Here is a 19,554-nt window from a genome sequence, read left to right on the forward strand (position 1 = left end):
CTACTTTGTTATTTATTTATTTATTTATTTGTGGTTTTTATATACCGGACTTCGTAGGATAACATCAGTTCAGTTTACATTATAACTTCAAAATCAGCAAAACAGAGGCTTTACATATAACTTATAGGAAAACAGTGAATAAAATAAAATTAAATAAACTATATAATGAACGAGGCTTAAATAGAGGTTGTTGGATAACTGAGATGGTATTGAGAGAAATGGTTGGGGGATGGAGTGGGGGGAAAGAAAGGGGTAGAGGGGGGATGAAGATGGACGGAATGTATAGAGGGGATAGGGGGTTGTATATTGCATATAGGGAGGGGAATGAAGAGTTGAAAGGGTTGCATGGGGGAGGGAAAGGAGGAGTTGCAAAGATTGCAAAGAACTATTTACAATAGATGCATTGGGGAGGAAGTAGCATATATGATTATAAAACTATATACAGAGTGTACATTATTGAAGATATGTAAGTCAAGGCATGAAGTTGAAAATCCAAGATGGTAGCAACTAAGAGAGGGAGTTATCTTATGAGGGATCGTAAAGTTAGAACTGAGGGATCTGTTAGGGGCAGGGACGCGGGAGAGGAGGGGTGATGAGGGTAGAGGCATTGTGTGGCAGGGAGAGTGTTTTGTTGGCAAAGAAGATTGAAGGGTGAGCAAAATGAGTGAGTTTTGGTGATATGTACTATTTGAATGCCTTCGTGAAAAGCCATGTTTTGAGTTTTCGTTTAAATGTTTTATGGCAAGCCTCTTGGCGTAGATCTACTGGCATAGTGTTCCAAAGGGTTGGTCCTGATACAGAGTAGAAGAGCTCTAGTTGCGGCCAGTTTGGTGGTTTTGTGAGAGAGGGTTAGCATGGTTGCATGATATTGGTGTCTTGTGGGTCTCTTGGCTTGGTGGAATTTAAGGGAACCGTTAAGCCAGTACATTTCTGGGTTGTAAAGGGCTTTGTGAATGAGAGAGAGGGATTTGTACTGAATACGAGAAGTAATAGGGAGCCAGTGAAGGTTCATGAGTATAGGGGTTATATGCTCATTTCTGCTTGTGTTGGTTATGATTTGAGCAGTGGTGTTTTGTAGAATTTGTAAGGGTTGTGTGACATTCTTAGGTAACCCCAAGAGGAGGGAGTTACAGTAGTCAAGTTTGGATAGAATTGTTGCTTGAAGTACAGTACGGAAGTCAGTGGGGTGTAGAAGAGGTTTCAGTTTTTTGAGGGTTTGGAGTTTGAAGAAGCCATCCTTTAGGGTATTGTTGATGAACTTCTTTAGATTAAAGCTATTGTCAATGATGACCCCTAGGTCTCTGGCATGTTGGGAAAGCTGAAAGGAGGGTGGTGGGAGAGATGATAGGGGGGGTGTGATGTGGTGGCTTGGTGACGTGATTAGCATAATTTCAGTTTTAGTGGTGTTAAGGGAAAGATGAATAGAATTTAGCAGTTTGTTGATTGAGAGGAGCGTGGAGTTCCAGATTTTTAAGGCATTCGGGAGAGTGTCTGAGATAGGGATAAGTATCTGTACATCGTCTGCATACTGAAGTGGGGTAGCTTGAGGCTGGAGAGGAGATGACAGAGAGGAAGGAAGTAAATATTAAAAAGGGTGGACGACAGGGAGGATCCTTGTGGGACTCCTTGGTTAAGAGGAATGGCTTTGGATTCATGATTTCCTATTTTAACTTTGAAATTGTGGTTACTGAGGTACGATCGGAACCAGTTTAGGGCCGATCCGGAGATACCAATCTCAGAGAGGCGTTGCAGGAGAATGTGATGGCTAATAGTATCAAAGGCAGCAGAGATGTCAAGGAAGGTGAGAATGAAAGATTGTCCTTTGTCCAGGCCTTTTAGTAGATAGTCAGAGAGGGAGAGAAGAAGGGTTTCTGTGCTGTGGAATTTCCTGAAGCCGTACTGAGCGGGGTAAAGGATGTGATTGTCTTCAAGGTATTCCATGAGCTGTTTATTGATAGTTTTTTCCAGGAGTTTAGAGATGAAAGGGAGGTTCGAAATGGGGCGGTAATTGGAAAGATCTGAGGGATCAGTTTTTTGTTTCTTCATTATGGGCTTAACAATAGCTTGTTTGAGGGAGTCCGGTACAATGCCAGAGTTGATTGAAGAATTTATGATATTGGCGATGGGTTTAGCAATGAGTTTGGGAATAGTTAAGAGGAGTTTGGTAGGGATCGTGTCAGAGGGGTGAGATGATGGCTTGGCTTTCTTGAGGAAGGATACTACTTCAATGGCAGTGGTGCAATCAAGGGTGGACATGCCCTTGAGAGGGTTTCCGGGGAGCGGCTGGTGTGCATCTTGGTGGGTTGGTGTAGGGGATGTGGTAGTGGAGAATTGGTTAAGCAGCTTGCTTATTTTATTGTGGAAAAATGTAGCAAGCTCTTCACATTTCGTTTTAGCAATCTCTTCTGGCAATTCTGGGGGTGTGGTTTTAGTGAGGGTTGAGACATAGTTGAATAGGGCTTTAGGGTTAAATTGGAATTGGTGGATTTTAGATGCGTAGTAGTCTCTTTTGGTCTTATTTAGTTTCTCGCAATATGGGGCGGATTTTAAAAGGCGCGCGAATAGCCTACTTTTGTTTGCGCTCCAGGCGCAAACAAAAGTACGCTGGATTTTAGTAGATACGCGCGGAGCCGCGCGTATCCACTAAAATCCTGGATCGGCGCGCGCAAGGCTATGAATTTTGTATAGCCGGCGCGCGCCGAGCCGCGCAGCCTACCCCGTTCCCTCCAAGGCCGCTCCGAAATCGGAGCAGCCTCGGAGGGAACTTTCCTTTGCCCTCCCCTCACCTTCCCCTACCTAACCCACCCGCCCGGCCCTGTCTAAACCCCCCCCTTACCTTTGTCGGGGGATTTACGCCTCCCAGAGGGAGGCGTAAATCCCCGCGCGCCAGCGGGCCTCCTGCGCGCCGGGCCGCGACCTGGGGGCGGGTACGGAGGGCGCGGCCATGCCCCCGGGCCGTGGCCACGCCCCCGTACCCGCCCCCAAAACGCTGCCGACACGCCCCCGAAACGCCACGACGACCGGGCACGCCCCCGACACGCCCCCGACACGCCCCCCTCCGAGAACCCCGGGACTTACGCGAGTCCCGGGGCTCTGCGCGCGCCGGGAGGCCTATGTAAAATAGGCTTCCCGGCGCGCAGGGCCCTGCTCGCGTAAATCCGCCCGGTTTTGGGCGAATTTACGCGAGCAGGGCTCTGAAAATCCGCCCCTATGTGTGTAGTGAGGATTTGAACTGTGCTTGGTGTTGAGGGGATGGATTGCTACGCCAGATCTTTTTAAGTTTTCTGAGATGTTGCTTGAGGTTTCTCAATTCTTGTGTGTACCAAGGTTTTTTATTGCTATTCTGTGGGCTGATGATCTTAGTTTGCACGGGGCAGACAGTGTTGGCAATTGAAGTGGTAATGTTCTGCCAGGAGGACAGAGCTGTGTCTGCGTTTGTTAGGTTGATGTCGTTTAGCTTATTGGATAAAGCTGCAATAAAGTCATTGCTGCTGCAGGTTTTCCTGTAGTGGATGGTTTTGTTTGTGTGAGTGAGGCATGGTGGTTTTGTTATTGAACAGGAGGATCTGATGAGGTAATGGTCAGACCAAGGGATGGGAGTGCAGGTGGGTGTTTTTGTTTGTATGTGGGAATTGACGAATAAGAGGTCAAGGGTGTGACCAGCCTTGTGGGTGGGGTCATTTATGGATTGTGTGAAGCCAAGGGCAGTTAGGGAATCTAGGAATAGGTCACAGGAGGATGTGCGAGGTAAGGTGTCTACATGTAAGTTAAGGTCGCCTAGGATGATTGCAGGGGTGTCGGTGTTGATGTTTTTAGCTATGTGTTCGATAAGTGGTGAAGGGTCATTATCTATGGTACCTGGGGGCGCGTATATTAAGCAGATTTGTATTGTCGGGGATTTGAAATGGCCTATTTCAATTTTATGTAGGGAGGTTATGGGTTGAGGGATCAGATTTAATTCTTTTTTGGAAGCTAGGAGGATCCCACCTCCTCTCTTTTTGGGCCTGGGGATAGAGAAAATGTCATAGTTGTTGGGGAGTTGATTAAGGAGGACCGAATCTGTTTCCTTAAACCAGGTTTCGGTTATTGCGCATATGTCTGGATTTTCATCAGTGAGTAGGTCATGGAGTATGGGGTTTTTTTTGCATAATGATTGCGCATTAAAGAGTATGAGGGAAAGAGCGGTGATGCCAATTATCTGGGATAGTGGAGGGTAGATCATGGATAGTAGTAAGTGTTTGAGGTATGTGTGATGCCGTGGGGGGGGGGGGGGAGGGGTTGTGGTATCTGAGTTTGTTGTATCTGATAATGGGAATGTGATGTTGCAACATGGTTGGGGGAAATAAATTAAGGATTCTAACAAACACCAGAAGAAGAGATCACATCTCCCCCATTCTAAAAAATTACACTGGCTCCCAATTCACTTCAGAATCCTCCACAAGTCCATCACCATCATCCATAAAACCATCTATTCTCAAGCCCCTCTTAGCCTTCAAATCCCGCTCAGACTACACTCCTCATCCAGACCAATCAGAGAAGCATACAGAGGATCCCTACACGTTCCCCAAACAAAAGTTACACACCATCAAACATTCAGAGAACGGGCTTTTTCCACTGCGGGACCATCTATATGGAATGCCATTCCCCCTGACCTCAGACAGGAACCTTGCTTACCAACATTCAGAAAAAGGCTAAAGTGGTTTTTTAGACAAGCCTTTCCTGATCACAACTGACTCTCCTAACTTTCTCACCAGAAAGACTACAACCACTTGTAGGTTTCCTGTCAACACTATGTAAATAATTTATTCCTCTCATTGTTACTGCCCAAACTATCCCTTCCACCCTTCTTCTTCTCCTAGTTCCAACTTCCCCTGTTTTATTGTAACTTTCTTCTTTGCCTCTCAACACCTGTTTATTGTTCAAAGTTATCACTCCCCCTGTTTCCTGTAAACCAGCATGATGTGATTGTGTCATGAATGCCAGTATAAAAAAGTGTTTAAATAAATAAAATGAAGTAGAGTGATTGGGTATGCATGTGTTTGTGCAAATGGGGAAGATGAGTAGTGAGGAGGGGTGAGACAGAAGATTGAGGATGTGGGGTGGGGATGTGAGATACAGGAGGTGGCGAGATTAGTTTGGCTTGACAGGCTCTGCTGGAGTGGTTGTGGGTTATATCGAGTAGAATAGATCAAGTTGTGGTATCAAGCAGTAGATGTTAGACAGTAAATTTCATACAGTAAATTTCAGGCAGAAAAATGTTACAGTAAATATACAGTAAATTTCAGGCAGTAAAAGGCAGTAATTATTAGGCAGTATTATTCAAGCAACTCACTTAAGCTTCAGGACCAGTTTCAGACTAGAGGCTTTCAGATGTATGCAGGTGGTGGGTTGGGCTGGGCTGCCCTGGGCGGGCTCACGTATTGAGAAGTGTTATTGGTTGGTAGCTGTGATCAGTAGGTGGCTTAGATAGCAGATGTAGGCGGTTGGCGGTTGTTTAGAGAGGAACAGACTTGAATTGTGGCGAGGGGGGGGTGGGTAGCTGAAGGAGAATGATGTGGTTTTTCTCCAGGGCTGCACGAAGGGGTGCACAAAGGGGCTGGCCCCTTTGTCGCGCTCCTTAGGCACGCGACGCCTGTGTGAGAGGGAGATTTAAAGGCAGATTCGTTTAGTTTCTGTGACGTCTTCCAGCTGGGGGAGGGGTTAACAGCCACGAGGAGGAGGAGAGGGTCCAATGGAGGGCTGGGTACTGGAGAAATCTCAATCCAAGCCCTGGATCCTGGCTTGGAGAGCAGTTGCACAAACAGAGGCAAGCAGAAATGAAGTTACCTGCACAAAAGGGAGATTTAAAAGCACATTCGTTTAGTTTCTGGGACGTCTTCCAGCTGGGGGAGGGGTTAACAGCCACGAGGTGGAGGAGGAGGAGAGGGTCAAATGGAGGGCTGGGTACTGGAGAAATCTCAATCCAAGCCCTGGATCCTGGCTTGGAGAGCAGTTGCACAAACAGAGGCAAGCAGAAAAGGTTAAAGGCTGTATTACTTTGGTGGAGATTTAACCCCTTTGAAGGACAGATGTCACTCTAATGCATTTGTTTCCCAAATCTTTGCATAAAAGATTGTAGGCATATCGGCAAACCGATGAAATAATTAGGCTCAGAGATAAACCTGAGATTGATTTATTTACTGATTTTATACACCGTCATTTGGTGTAGCCATCATAACGGTGTACAACAGTAATAAAATTACAATAAAATAAAATTACAGTAAAATTGACTTAAAATAAAATGTACATATTAAAGTAAAATTTACAGTAAAATGACATAACATGATATTAATACAGTAAAAATAGCAATACATTCAAATTATAAATTGGGAACTTGAGGCGTGGAGGTGAATGGCATGTTTAGAAACTAAAATGAATCTTAAGATATTAAAACATAAAATAACAAGTTAGAGTATATGAGCGACTTAATTGGAATCATTAAAAGCCTTCATAAAAAGCCAGCTTTTAATCTCTTTCTTAAATATCTTTAAATTTGGTTGTAGGCATGTTTCTGTGGGGAGTGAGTTCCCTTTCTTTGGAGTAGCAAGGGTTATTGCACGTTCTCTTACTTATTAGATTTTATTACTGTCTGTGTACTGTGCCATTGGCCTGGCAGTTAGGAATTCACTCTATGCTTGTATTTTAATTCCCTTGTCTTTACTACAGATAAGGCCACTAACCCCTGTAATCGGCAGGAGGACTGGGAGTATATCATTGGTTTCTGCGATCAGATCAACAAAGAACTGGAAGGGTAAGTGGTAGAATCGGTCATTTTTGCTTTATTGCTTACAGTGAAAAATGGTTCAAGAATTGATCATTAGGAGACCCCAAAATGCAAAAAAAAATCATTTCTTTTCTTTTATAATATTGCCATTCTTTTATAGTAATATACAGGCCGATTCAGTATGGTGTGCCCAGGCCGAGCGCACTGTTAGCCCCCGTTTGGACACGCGTTTTCGACACGCTATTATTACCCCTTATACAGTAAGGGGTAATATTGAGTGGAAGACGCGCAGCCAATCCCCCCAAAACTAATAGCGTGCTCAACATGCAAATGCATGTTGATGAGCCTATTAGTCACGCTCAGTACAGAAAGTAAAATGTGCAGCCAAGCCGCACATTTTAATTTCGGCCAGTGTATAGAAAAGCAGAAAAAACTGCTTTTTTGTACACCCTCTGACTTAATATGATAGCAATATTAAGTTGGAGGCCCCAAAAATTTAAAAAAAAAAAAAAATCTGCCTGCGGGTTGGAAAACGGATGCTTAATTTTGCCGCCATCCATGTTCCAAACCCGTGGCTGTCAGCGGGTTCGACAACCCACGCTGGTAAAATTAAGCATCGGCTGTCAAACCCGCTGACAGCCGCCGCTTCCGCCAATAAGGAGGTGCTAAGGACGCACTAGTGTCCCTAGCGCCTCCTTATTAGCGTGGGCCCTCATTTGCATATTGAATCATGCGCCCAGGAGAGTGGCCTGGGCGCTCGCTTCGGAGCGCTGGCTCTCCCGCACAAATTACCTAATCGGCCTGTTAGTAAATATTGGCAGAAAAAGACCCAAGTGATCCATCCAGTCTGCCCAGCAATCTTTTTTTTTTTTTTCCCTTTTCCTTTTAGGATAATTATTGCTCTGTGCATATTATCCCAGTCAACACAGGCTATCCTTTTCTTCATCTCCATCATTTAGTCAGTAGGAATCCTCTGTGTTTATCCCATGCCCTTTTGAATTCCATTACTGTTCTTCTCCTCTCTACCTCTTCTGGGAGGGCATTCCCTGCATCCACCACCCTTTTCATAAAAAAATACTTCCTGATTTTGGTCCTGACTCGACCCCCTTGAAGCTTCTTAGTTTGACCCCATTTTCTATAATTTTCTTTCCATTGACAAAGATTTGATTCTTATACATTATTACCATTCAGATATTTAAAAGTTTGTATCATAACACCCCATATCATGGACCTCTCTTCCAGTGCATACACATTTTGGCCCTTCAGTCTCATCTCATAACTCTTTTGGTGCAGAGCCCCACCATTTTTGTTTCGTTTTGTTTTTTATATTTTATTGCATTTGATCAGAACATGACAAAATACAACCAAGCTGTCACAGGTATACAATAACAATAAACTTATACAACTAATCTGTTGTGTGTCTCATTATCAAAATAATGGTTCCTGTACATAAAAATCTAAAAAGTGTTCCGATATTTAATCCCCTCCCTCCCTCCCTTTCCTGGGATTATGTTACCGTTCATCAAAATGAAATGCTAGTTACCGTCATGACACTTTTATATGGTATCCGTATGGGGTTTATATAAACTAAATGGCATTAACCCTCAATTTATTAGTATAATTACAAAAATTATTAAAATTATGTTCTTATTAAAACTAATCGGAGAAAGTTCTTTTTCACTCAACGCACAATTAAACTCTGGAATTTGTTACCAGAGGATGTGGTTAGTGCAGTTAGTGTAGCTGTGTTTAAAAATGATTGGATAAGTTCTTGGAGGAGAAATCCATTACCTGCTATTAACTGAGTTGACATAGAAAATAGCCACTGCTATTACTAGCAATGGTAACATGGAATAGACTTAGTTTTTGGATACTTGCCAGTTTCTTATGGCCTGGATTGGCCACTGTTGGAACAGGATGCTGGACTTGATGGACCCTTGGACTGACCCAGTATGGCATGTTCTTATCTACCTATATGAGGGAAACTGTAAAATACTGTATAGAATACTAATGAATTATTAAAATATCGGGAATAGAAAGTGCTACAATCTCCTGGGCTCTTGCCCACAAAGAGCTACAACCCGTCTCAAGTGTACGCACCCGTTGTTATGTCATTTACTTCATCCCGTTTAAAATATTTTTCTTTAAATTTTTTTTGCTTCAGTGATGATTCTATGTATAAATCTCAATGTGTAAATAATAACCTTTAAAAATACCCTTTAAGTGAACCTTCAATGTTTCAATTTCGTTGTTACGACTTATCTTGCTTTCTTCAAAACTTGACTGGTTTAATATTGTCACCCTCTGCGTTGCCTCTTGTTTTTGAATGTCTAACATTGGCAATGTTTCGGCGTGCGATTCACGCCTGCTTCAGGGGACTTGTAATTACTTTTTGTAGCCGATCCTGGCTTAACTCAGCAACACACTCGTTCAAAAAATGGCGCTCAGACGCCAATGTTGGGCATTCAAAAACAAGAGGCAATGCAGAGGGTACACGCTGTGGAAGCTACCTGAAGGTTATCTATATTGGTTAGGGTAAGCCTGTACTTCTGTGTTGGGATAGTGAGCCATCTGTTAATCTGTCCACTCTTAGTCCATCCCAAAATTGAAGGAGACATTCACTGAAAAATGAAACAAGGTAGTACTGAGGATGTGAAGGGATCCCACCCATCCGAGAGTTATGGGCCAATTCTAGTTCCTAAATTGCACGGAGATAGCTCCATGTTTTCCAATAAGAAACTAGCTGGTTTCGTCTAACAGCCGTTAAGTAATCCAATCGTTGATTTTGTCAAAAGAGTGTGGTGACCTCAGCCACTGTGGGCAAAATCTTGAATTTCCAATGCCTAGCGATTAAGAGCCGGGAGACTAACTATACCTGTTGACCGAATCTCTGTTGGTCCTTGTCAAATCCACAGGGCTTCCTTGGTGTTCAGCCTGACAGGCATATGCAGTAGTAGGGTCACCCAGTTCTCCAGCTCCTTCCAAAACTGTGCTACTCTTGGGCAGGACCACCAGACATGTATGAACGAGCTTACCAATGCTTACTCTTGCCAGCAAAGGGGGGAATGCTGAGAAAGAATAGCGTGGAGTTTTTCCGGAACCATATGCCATCTAAAAAGCAACTAATAGCAGTTTTCCTGGAGCCTCGCTGAGACGGAACACTTGCTCGCCATTTTGAAGATAAATCACCATTCGTTAGGGGGTAGAGTTTCTCTCAGATCTATTTCCCATTTGGTAAGATGAGGTAAGGGAAGTTGATCAGAGCTACCTAGCAAGCAGTAGATTTTCGAGGAGATCTTGGAGATTTTGTCTGCCCCTGCACAATAATTTTCAAAAACAGACTGTGTGGTCCTCAACTCCTGCCTTCGGGTCAAGGTGTTGATAAAGTGGTGAACCTGAGCATAAGCAAGAAAGTCGGTCTCGGACAATCCATATTGTTGACTGATCTGCTGCAAGGACATCAGTTGCCCTCCTTGGTAAATATGCCCAATGGTCAAAATACCTGCTTGTTGCCATGAGCCAAAGGCCGTGAATTGATATCCTGCCCGGAACCGAGTATTATAGAATAAGCAGGATTGGTAAAATTGGAGAAACTCCCGACTAGTGTGGATTTCCAAGAGGTCCACAACTTTAAACTCGTCTGGAGGACCCAGGGTACGCAGTGGAGAGGTCGCCAGGTGTGGTGCGGTTGCCAGAGTATGGCATTGATGGACATTGTCCCCACCATTGCTTGTTCAGCTTGTACCCACTGTTTAGGAGCAGCTTGTCTGGCTATGTCTACTATGGCTTTCAGCTGAGAGGCCGCATAGTAGTAGAGTAGATTAGGTACTCCCATACTTCAGCCAGTTTTGGCAAGAACATCGTACATCGTGCAATTCGAGGAGGCCGGCGCCTCCAGATGAAATCGAAGATTTTTTTTTGTAACTTTTTCAGCAGGGGAGGTTGTCAGATAAATTGGCAATGTAGCAAATAGATATAAAAGGCGAGGTAATACATTCATCTTTATGATGGCAATCCTCCCCAGCCAGGAAAACGGTCACTGATGCCATTGGAGAAGGTCACGGTCGATAGACTTAAGGAGTGGAGCGTAGTTTAGAGCATAAAGTTCCTCCAATGATGAGTTTAAGTAGACTCCTAAGTATTTTATAGCTTTCTTTGCCCATTTGAAAGGGAAGATGCTCTTGATGGTATCTATATTAGCTTTGTTGAGATTAATGTTGAGTAGTTCGGACTTTTCAAGGTTCACCTTGAATCCAGATACGTGGCTAAAGTCTGCCATTTCTCATTGGACTTCTTCCAATGAGTTTGTGAGGTCAGTTAGGGTGAACATGATATCGTCCGCAAATAATGAGAGGATGAACTTGCGTCCGTCCAGTTCAATTACCTTGATATTCTTTGACCGCCATATACGAGTTACAAAAGGTTCCAAAAAGATGGCGAAGAGCAGAGGTGAAAGAGGGCAGTCTTGTCTGGTCCCTCTCCCTATCTCGAAGCAGGGTCCATATCGTCCGGTCACTGTCGCTTTCGGTGATGTGTAAAGTTGGAGTATCCATTGAAGGAAGAACGTCCCAAAGTTCATCGCCATCAGGGTTTGAAATAAGAAAGGCCAGTGCACTAGGTCGAACGCCTTTTCTGCGTCAATGGCTAAACGTACCGCTGGGATATGTTCTCGTTTCACCCACCACATGAGGTCTAAGATCTTGTGGACATTGTCCGCAGCCATTCGTTGGGGAATGAAGCCCTCCTGATCTTAGCAGATTAGGTCTGGAAGATATCGATTTAGTCTCAGTGCTAAGATGCACGCCAGTATCTTCAAGTCTTGATTGATGAGCAAGATAGGTCTATATGATCCACAAATTGTGGGGTCTCTGCCTGGTTTAGGGATAATGGTTATGCCGGCTACATTGGATTGGGCATGGAAAAAGCCCCCCTCTCGGATATGGTTAAAAAGCGCCACCAAATGGTCCACCAGCTCATCGGAAAGTGCTCGATAGTATTCGCTTGAAAGTCCATCCAGGCCTGGAGACTTTCCATTTTTTAGGGTTTGAATGACCTCTCTCACTTCGCAGCAGTGATTGGGGAGTCAAGGTGACATTGCTGCTCCGCTGATAATGACAGAAGTTTTACGTCTGCCAGGTAGGAGTTTATATCGGTGTCCTGTATATTCCCATCTCTGCTATACAGTTGCGCATAGAAATCCACAAAGCTATTCCTGATCTCTGTCAGGTCGGTGGTGACATTCCCCTTCTAGTCTTTTATCTTCGGTATCATGCTTTGGAGCGTCCGAATTTTCAGTTGTCGGGCTAGCAGCTTGCCCGCTTTGTCCCTACCTTCGAAGTAGGTTTGTCTGGTTCTTTCCAACTGGAACGCTGTCTGGTCTGCATATAATTGCAGCTGGCGGTTGCGGGCATCAGTGAGTTTGGCATATGTTTTTGAAGATAGTTTGTGCATGTGCAGTTTTGCCAGTTGATCAATCTCGATCTGCAAGGACTTGCTCTTTGCCTCGCGCTCTTTTTTGATAACAGTTGCTCTGGATATGCATAATCCACGTACAACCGCCTTAGAGCATTCCCAGACGGTGCTATAAGGGACTGCGGGGTCGCTATTAAGTTGGAAATATTCTCGGACATGAGATGTTAAAGTGTCTTTAAAGGTGGCGTCTTTTAGTAGGGAAGTATTTAGTTTCCAGTATGTTTGCCCTCCGATTTTATCTCCAGATTCTAAATCTAAGGCTGTGACCAGGTAATTGGGTGGATGTTAATACTGGTGACTTTAGGTATAAGGCATTGGTCTAGCAGAAAGAAGTCGATGCGCGAGTAAGAGCTATGGGGGTTTGAGTAAAACGTATATGACTTTGCCGTCGAATTACAATGTTTCCATATATCAGAGAGTTTCCATTTGCGCATTACGGACTGTAGAAGTGCACGGGTTTAATGGACCATTTGCTGAGAATGTTTGCTGGGGATATGAGAATTGTCCTTTTCCGGGAACAATGTAAGGTTGAAGTCGCTGCCGATTATTAGATAGCCCTCCACCTCATTTTCCAATAGAGTCTGGATCTGTTGCCAAAAGGGTATCTGGTCCTGGACAGGAGCATAAATAGATAGCAAAGTGAATATAACGTTTCCTATCTTAAGCTTGAGGAGTACATATCTGCCAAAGGCATCTATTCTTTGGGCCAGTAATTCAAAAGTTATCGATGCCCGTATCTAGAGGTCTTGCTTGCCGCTGCCAGAAAGATCTGTGGATACTCCTTATATCTCAACAAATGTTCATGTCTCTTACGTATATGTGTTTCTTGTACAAAAGCGAATGTTGCTTTCTTGTCAGTCAGTTCCCTGAGGAGCATATCCCTTTTCCTTCGGGTGTTAAGATCCCTTCACATTAAGTGTGATAAATCTGATCATTGTGGATTGGTGATTTAGAAGTAATGTCTCCTACACCCAACACATGTGAGAGTGACAATTGGTATCGTGTCCCAGACAATAAACCTGGTGTTACAGGCCTCATACAGTGATCCATAGTCCTACCCAGGATATGAGTATGTACGGTGACATCGGTATAGTTGCCTTCCTAGGAAAAATATCCCCAAACTTTGAATCCATACATCCTCCCTCACGGATTCCCTCCTCGGGGGATGGAATACCACTCTCCAAGTGACCTTGCGTTCCCCCCTCCCCCCTCACCCCTGTGTTTTTCCCAAGCATCAGGATACAGTAAAATGCAAAACAGCCTATGAACATACAATAGCCATCTTTTTGAACTTGACTACATGCAAGAGAGGCAAATTAAATAACAGCATACATCACCCCCAACTTTAGAGTTCTGTATTATTGAAATCCTGGCTGCAGTGACTAGAAGAATCATCCCTGGTCTGACAATGCTTCAGCCGGTTGGGCTGTAGGGTTTTGATTCCTGCGTCGTGTCTTCCCAGCCCGCTGCCATCTTGCCTTAGTGTCCAGGTTATGGGGTTGCGGAGTCAGTGGTGATGTTGGAAGGTGAAGTTCCAGTCCAGCTTGGTCAAATACCTTCACCGCTTCGGCTGCCGTCTTCATTCGGTATGTGACACCTTGATGTTGGAAGGAGAGGGCGAATGGAAACTGCCAGCGGTAGCGGATTTCAGCTTTGCGGAGGACCTGAGTAACCGCTCTGAGCTCAAACCTTTTTTTCAATGTGCTGGGGGCTAGGTCCTGAAAAAGTGCGATCTCCAAGTCTTTCCATGCCCATGACTGTTTGGACACAGCAATCGCCATTATTATTTTTTTTTGCGAGTAGTGGTGGAGATTGACGATTATATCCCGCGTGTTGTTGGGGCGGCGCGCGCCCAAAGTTCTGTGTGCGAGCTCTATTTGAATGTTAATGTCCCCATTCCCAGCATCTGTAGCTACAGCAGTCGCATCCTGTGCTGCCATAAACATGCAGATTTCTCTGGCGGTTGCCATACAGTCTGCATAGTCAGCCGTCTCTGGGACCCCTTTAATTCTTATATTAGATCTCCAATTGCGGTTCTCCAAGCCCTCTATTTTATCATTCAAGGTATTGATTTCTTGCTGTACCTCTAAACTGGTTTGAAACAAATCGTGCATGGCCACCTCATGGCCCTCCACCCTGGTTTTGATTTCATCCACTCTCTGTCCCAGTGCCCTCATCTCCTCCCGGTTCTCTGCGAACGAGTTGAGTAGCTCTTCCTTATGCTGTCGCATTTTGGTTCTGATCTCCATAAACCACTCTCTAAGTAAAGCTTTGGTGGGTAAATCGGAGCTGACTGACAACTTGCCTCTTGTTTGCTGCAGGGACAGGATTGGGGCCTCCAAGTCTGATCCATCCGCCTCTCCCTGCATGCTGTTTGCCTGATCAGGCCCCGACTCCTGCAGTTCCATTGCGGCTTTTGTAAACGAGAACCGCTGGAGTTTGCCGATTTTGTCTTTTGCCGACATTAGGACACTGACCCGATCCCCTCGAAGGCAGCTGGGGGGTTAAATGAGCTGGCAGGCTGTGTAAATAAAGCTATCAGGGTGAGGTTTGTTTGGGAGCTTTAGGCGCGAGCAGCCATCTTGTGTCGCAGCGAGACCATGCCCCCAGAGCCCCTTTATTTTGAAAGCCTTTATCTGAATTGCTTTCTCCTGTCCCTGTTCTTCTTGAGATAGTCTTCAGAACTGAACACAGTACTCTAGATAAGGCCTCAACTACCTGTACAGAGACATTATTAAGACCTTTTTCCTACTGCCTATGCCTCTTTCTATGCATCCCAGCATCCCTCTGGCCTTAGCCACCGCCTTGTCACTTTGCTTCACTTCCTTAAGATTATCAGACACTGTCATCCCCAGGTCTCTCTCCCAGTCCATGCACATCAAACTTTCACCCTCCATCGCATACAGCTCTTTTGGATTTCTGCATCCCAAATGTATAACTGCACTTCTTGGCATTGAATCTCAACTGCCAAACCTTTGACTACTCCTTGAGCTCTCTTAGATCACTTTTCATTCTCTCTACTCCTTCAGGTGTGTCCATTTTGTTGCAGATCTTAATATCTTCCATAAAAAGACACATTTTTCCTTCTAATCCTTCTTCAGTATCACTCACTGGCAGGCCGATACAGTACAGTGTCCAAACGCAATGTTAACCCGTGTTTGGACATGTGTTTTCGACGTGCTAGCTTTACCCCTTATTCAGTAAGGGGTAATAGCGTGTCGAAAAAGCGCGGCCAACCCCCCCCCGAAACTAATAGTGCCCGCAACATGCAACACTGGTTAGCCTTACCTCGGTGGTGGAAAAATCAATGGAGATGCTGCTGAAAGAAAGGACATAAGAACATGCCATACTGGGTCAGACCAAGGGTCCATCAAGCCCAGCACCCTGTTTCCAACAGTGGCCAATCCAGGCCATAAGAACCTGGCAAGTACCCAAAAACTAAGTCTATTCCATGTTACCGTTGCTAGTAATAGCGGTGGTTATTATCTAAGTCAACTTAATTAATAGCAGGTAATGGACTTCTCCTCCAAGAACTTATCCAATCCTTTTTTAAACACAGCTATACTAACTGCACTAACCACATCTTCTGGCAACAAATTCCAGAGTTTAATTGTGCGTTGAGTGAAAAAGAACTTTCTCCGATTAGTTTTAAATGTGCCACATGGTAACTTCATGGAGTGCCCCCTAGTCTTTCTATTATCCGATACTGAACTGTCTTCAATCCGGTAAGTTGCTGGACCCAAGGCAGCATGGATTCACCAGAGGGAAGGTCCTGTCAGACAAATCTGATTGATTTTTTGATTGGATGACTGGAAAATTGGATCGAGGAAGAGCTCTTAATGTCATCTACTTGGATTTCAGCAAAGCTTTTGATACCGTCCCGCATTGAAGGATTGTGAACAAAATGAGAAGCTTTGGACTGAGCTCCAAGGTGGTGGCCTGGATTAAAAACTGGTTGACTGATAGGAGACAGCGTGTAATGGTAAATGGAACCTGCTCTGAAGAGAGAGTTGTGTTAAGCGGAGTGCCACAGTGATCGGTATTGGGACCGGTTCTGTTCAATATCTTTGTAAGTGACATTGCGGAAGGGATAGAAGGTAAAGTTTGTCTATTTGTGAATGATACCAAGTAGAGATGTGCATTCGTTTTTGCCGAATTCGGCTTGGTTTGGGGGTAACTAAACCCGAAAATAATTTTTCCGAAATTTTGGAAAAATTCGTATTTTGGGTTAGTGCGCGCTAACCTGAAAATTTGGAGGCCCACGAAAAAAAAACCCCAAACCGTGGGAAAAATTGTTTCCTGCGGTTCACCGAAAACAAAGCCCGAAACGAAATTTCAAAACTATGCACATCTCTAATACCAAGATCTCCAAAAGACTGGACATGCCTGAAGGAGTAGAGAGAATGAAAAATGATTTACAAAATCTTGAAGAGTGGTTGAGGATTTGGCAGCTGGGATTCAATACCAAGAAGTGCAGATTCATGTATCTGGGATGCGGCAATCCAAAAGAACTGTATGTCATGGTGAGGGAACGACTGATGTGCACGGACCAAGAATAGAGGCTTAGGGTGATAGTGTCTGGCAAACTGAAGATGGCGAAGCAATTTGACATGGTGATAGCTAAAGCCAGAAGAATGCTAGGCTATATAGAGAGAGGAATAACCAGTAAGAAAATGGAGATGGTGATGTCCTTGGTGAGGCCTCACCTGACTGATGTACTGTGTTCAGTTCTGGAGCCCTTATCTCAAAACGGATAGAGACAGGATGGAGGCGGTCCAGAGAAGGGCTACCAAAATGGTGTGAGGTCAGTATCAGAAAACCTATGAGGAGAGACTGAAGGATCTGAATATGTATACCCTGGAAGAAAGGAGGCGCAAGAGTGATATGCTACAGACCTTTGGATACCTGAAAGGTTTTAATGATTTACAAACGTCAAACCTTTTCCTTTGGGAAGAAATCAGTAGTACTAGGGGTCATAAAATGAAACTCCAGGGAGGACATCTCAGAAACAATGTTAGAAAATATTTCTTCACAGAGAGGTTGGTGGATGCCTGGAGTGCCCTTCTGGACGAGGTGGTGAAAACCAAAACAGTGAAAGAATTCAAAAGGACATGAGATAAATACTGTGGTTCCCTAAAGGCTAAAGGATGGAAATGAAGAAAAGAATGCATTTGGGGGTAACTTGCTGGTGTGGCAGTTACTACCTTTAACCAATAAGCCTTGATACTGTTGATGCAGCTCCATCATTGCTCTCTAGTTCAACGGCAGAGTGTTTTGGGGAATTGGATTCAGACAGCAACCAACGAGGGTCTCTACTTTTACGGTCTGGTGAAACATAAATATGGGGGTAACTTGCCGATGCGGCAGTTTCTACCCTAAACCAATAAACCTGATACTTTTATGCAACTCAAATATTGCTCTCTTCTTCAACGGTAAAATGTTTTGGGGAATTGGATTCAGACAGCAACCAATGAGGGATCTGACTTTTACGATGTGGGAAACTGATAAGCATGGGGTAACCTGCATGGAGTAGCAGATACTACTGTAAGCTTACTGGGCAGACTGGATGGACCATTTCTATGTTTCTATTCTCCCCCCCCTTTACTTTAACAGTGCCCAAATAAGAACACACATCTTAGTTTATATAGCAGATTCTATATTAAAAAAACCTGAAAGAAGTTTTACTAAACAAGTACATTGTGATACATGTATACAGAAAGTCATAAACTGAACTGGAGTCACAACATTTTTAAATGGTCACAAATAATAAATGGATAGGGCTAATGTTACTAATAATGAAAAATGTCCATTCTTTCTTTGTTTTGATTTCAGTTTGTGTAAGAGCAAATATTCAGTTACAACAGAAGAGAAATAAAATCAAAAAAGGCGTATGGGCTAAAAAGAGAAGAAAAGGGTGGGGTGGGGATCAATATTGACATTTAATACAAGTGGTGACTGCAACTACTAGCTTTTTGTGTGTTTCTAAAACCGTTGTGGTTTCCAGTAACCTAGACAATTAAATGAAAATTAACACAAAAAAAACCCAAACAAACAATACTTTAGTTTGTTGACAGCTTGGCATCCCTGTCTGTTTCAGTCCACAGATAGCAGTACGACTGCTGGCTCATAAAATCCAGTCCCCCCAGGAATGGGAAGCGGTCCAGGCATTGACAGTAGGTAGCATTTTCCTCCAATCTGGAAACCTATATGCATGGATGGGTGATACCAGCAGAGTTCAACCAGAACAGCTGTTTTAACCTGAATAAAAACATTTAGATTAAGAAAAGAATTCTGGCAGTGAACGATGTGGATTATGTTAGCTTGTATCACATTGTCATCTCTCAGAGATTCTACTGTACATTAGATATGACTGAGCCAGAACAAGCCCCAGGGCTTAGGACTTTTTTTGGCCACTTTTAGGAGACCATAGTAATAAGTATGTAATTGCAATTAATATTTTAATGATGCCAAAATATCTTGGTTACTAGTGCTATTTCTCTTACCCATTCCTTCCTTTAGAAGAAGAAAGCAGTATGTACTCTTGGCTCTGTCTTTAAATTTGGACATATTCTATTTGAGGCTTTGTGAAGTCTAAGCACTAATACTTTTGTGCTTTATAGTCTAAAAACTGGGACAGATTCAACAACATTTTATACTCTTATGCTCTCAGAGCCTCCCTGTGAGGCAGATACTATGAGAGTCAGCAGACTCAAAACTTGTTTCTATGGTGTTGTCTTCTTGCAGTACCTGTCACTTCATTATCATGGTTCTGTTGATTACCTGATTTCAGGTTCTGGAAGCCTGCATGAAGAATTGTGGGAGAAGATTTCACAATGAAGTCGGGAAGTTTCGTTTTTTAAACGAGCTGATAAAAGTTGTCTCTCCAAAGGTTAGTCATAAAAGATGTGTTTAAATGCCTCTAATTTCTTCTTCGTTGTGAAACAGCAAACATAAACTTCTAAATATGTTGGCATTCTTTTGGGAGAATCGCAACAAAGACAACATTTGGTTCAATACTTTTCCTGGCAAGTTCTTTTTTTATTGATCTTCACTGAAAACTACTAGTAACTTTCTTTTAATAATTTCAGTAGTCCAGTGATTTATCAAATTTTGCATTATTGTTATTGGAATAAGGAGGGCTCTGTTAGCTCATGGGATTATGTGTCAGAACTCGGGTTTATTCATGGTTTTTCTACTAATTAATTGACTCTGGATGAATCAGTTTACTTTGATGATCATTCAGTTCACCACATTATTTATTTTTCCTATGGTTTATATAGTCCTTCTTTTTTAATATAATTTTTTATTATAGATGAATA

The 19,554-nt window shown here is 43.5% G+C and overlaps 1 protein-coding gene across 8 annotated transcripts in view; it reads left to right on the forward strand.

Annotated features, from left to right (window-relative positions):
• GGA3 (golgi associated, gamma adaptin ear containing, ARF binding protein 3) overlaps positions 1–19,554 on the forward strand; it is a 238,775-nt gene that overhangs the window by 23,635 nt on the left and 195,586 nt on the right. For 6 of the 8 annotated variants that reach the window (XR_003856543.1, XM_029600548.1, XM_029600549.1 and 3 more), the window contains exons 2-4: positions 6,706–6,790; positions 18,333–18,408; positions 19,026–19,124. Coding sequence is in view for 7 of the 8 variants with exons in the window: in XM_029600548.1 (XP_029456408.1) it covers positions 6,706–6,790; positions 18,333–18,408; positions 19,026–19,124 (260 nt within the window). In the remaining variant the exon portion in view is untranslated. The remainder of the gene's footprint in view (positions 1–6,705; positions 6,791–18,332; positions 18,409–19,025; positions 19,125–19,554) is intronic. The other 2 variants (XM_029600551.1, XM_029600552.1) reach the window with 1 other exon arrangement.

The sequence above is a fragment of the Rhinatrema bivittatum genome, chromosome 4, assembly GCF_901001135.1.
Source record: "Rhinatrema bivittatum chromosome 4, aRhiBiv1.1, whole genome shotgun sequence".
Lineage (NCBI taxonomy): Eukaryota > Metazoa > Chordata > Amphibia > Gymnophiona > Rhinatrematidae > Rhinatrema > Rhinatrema bivittatum.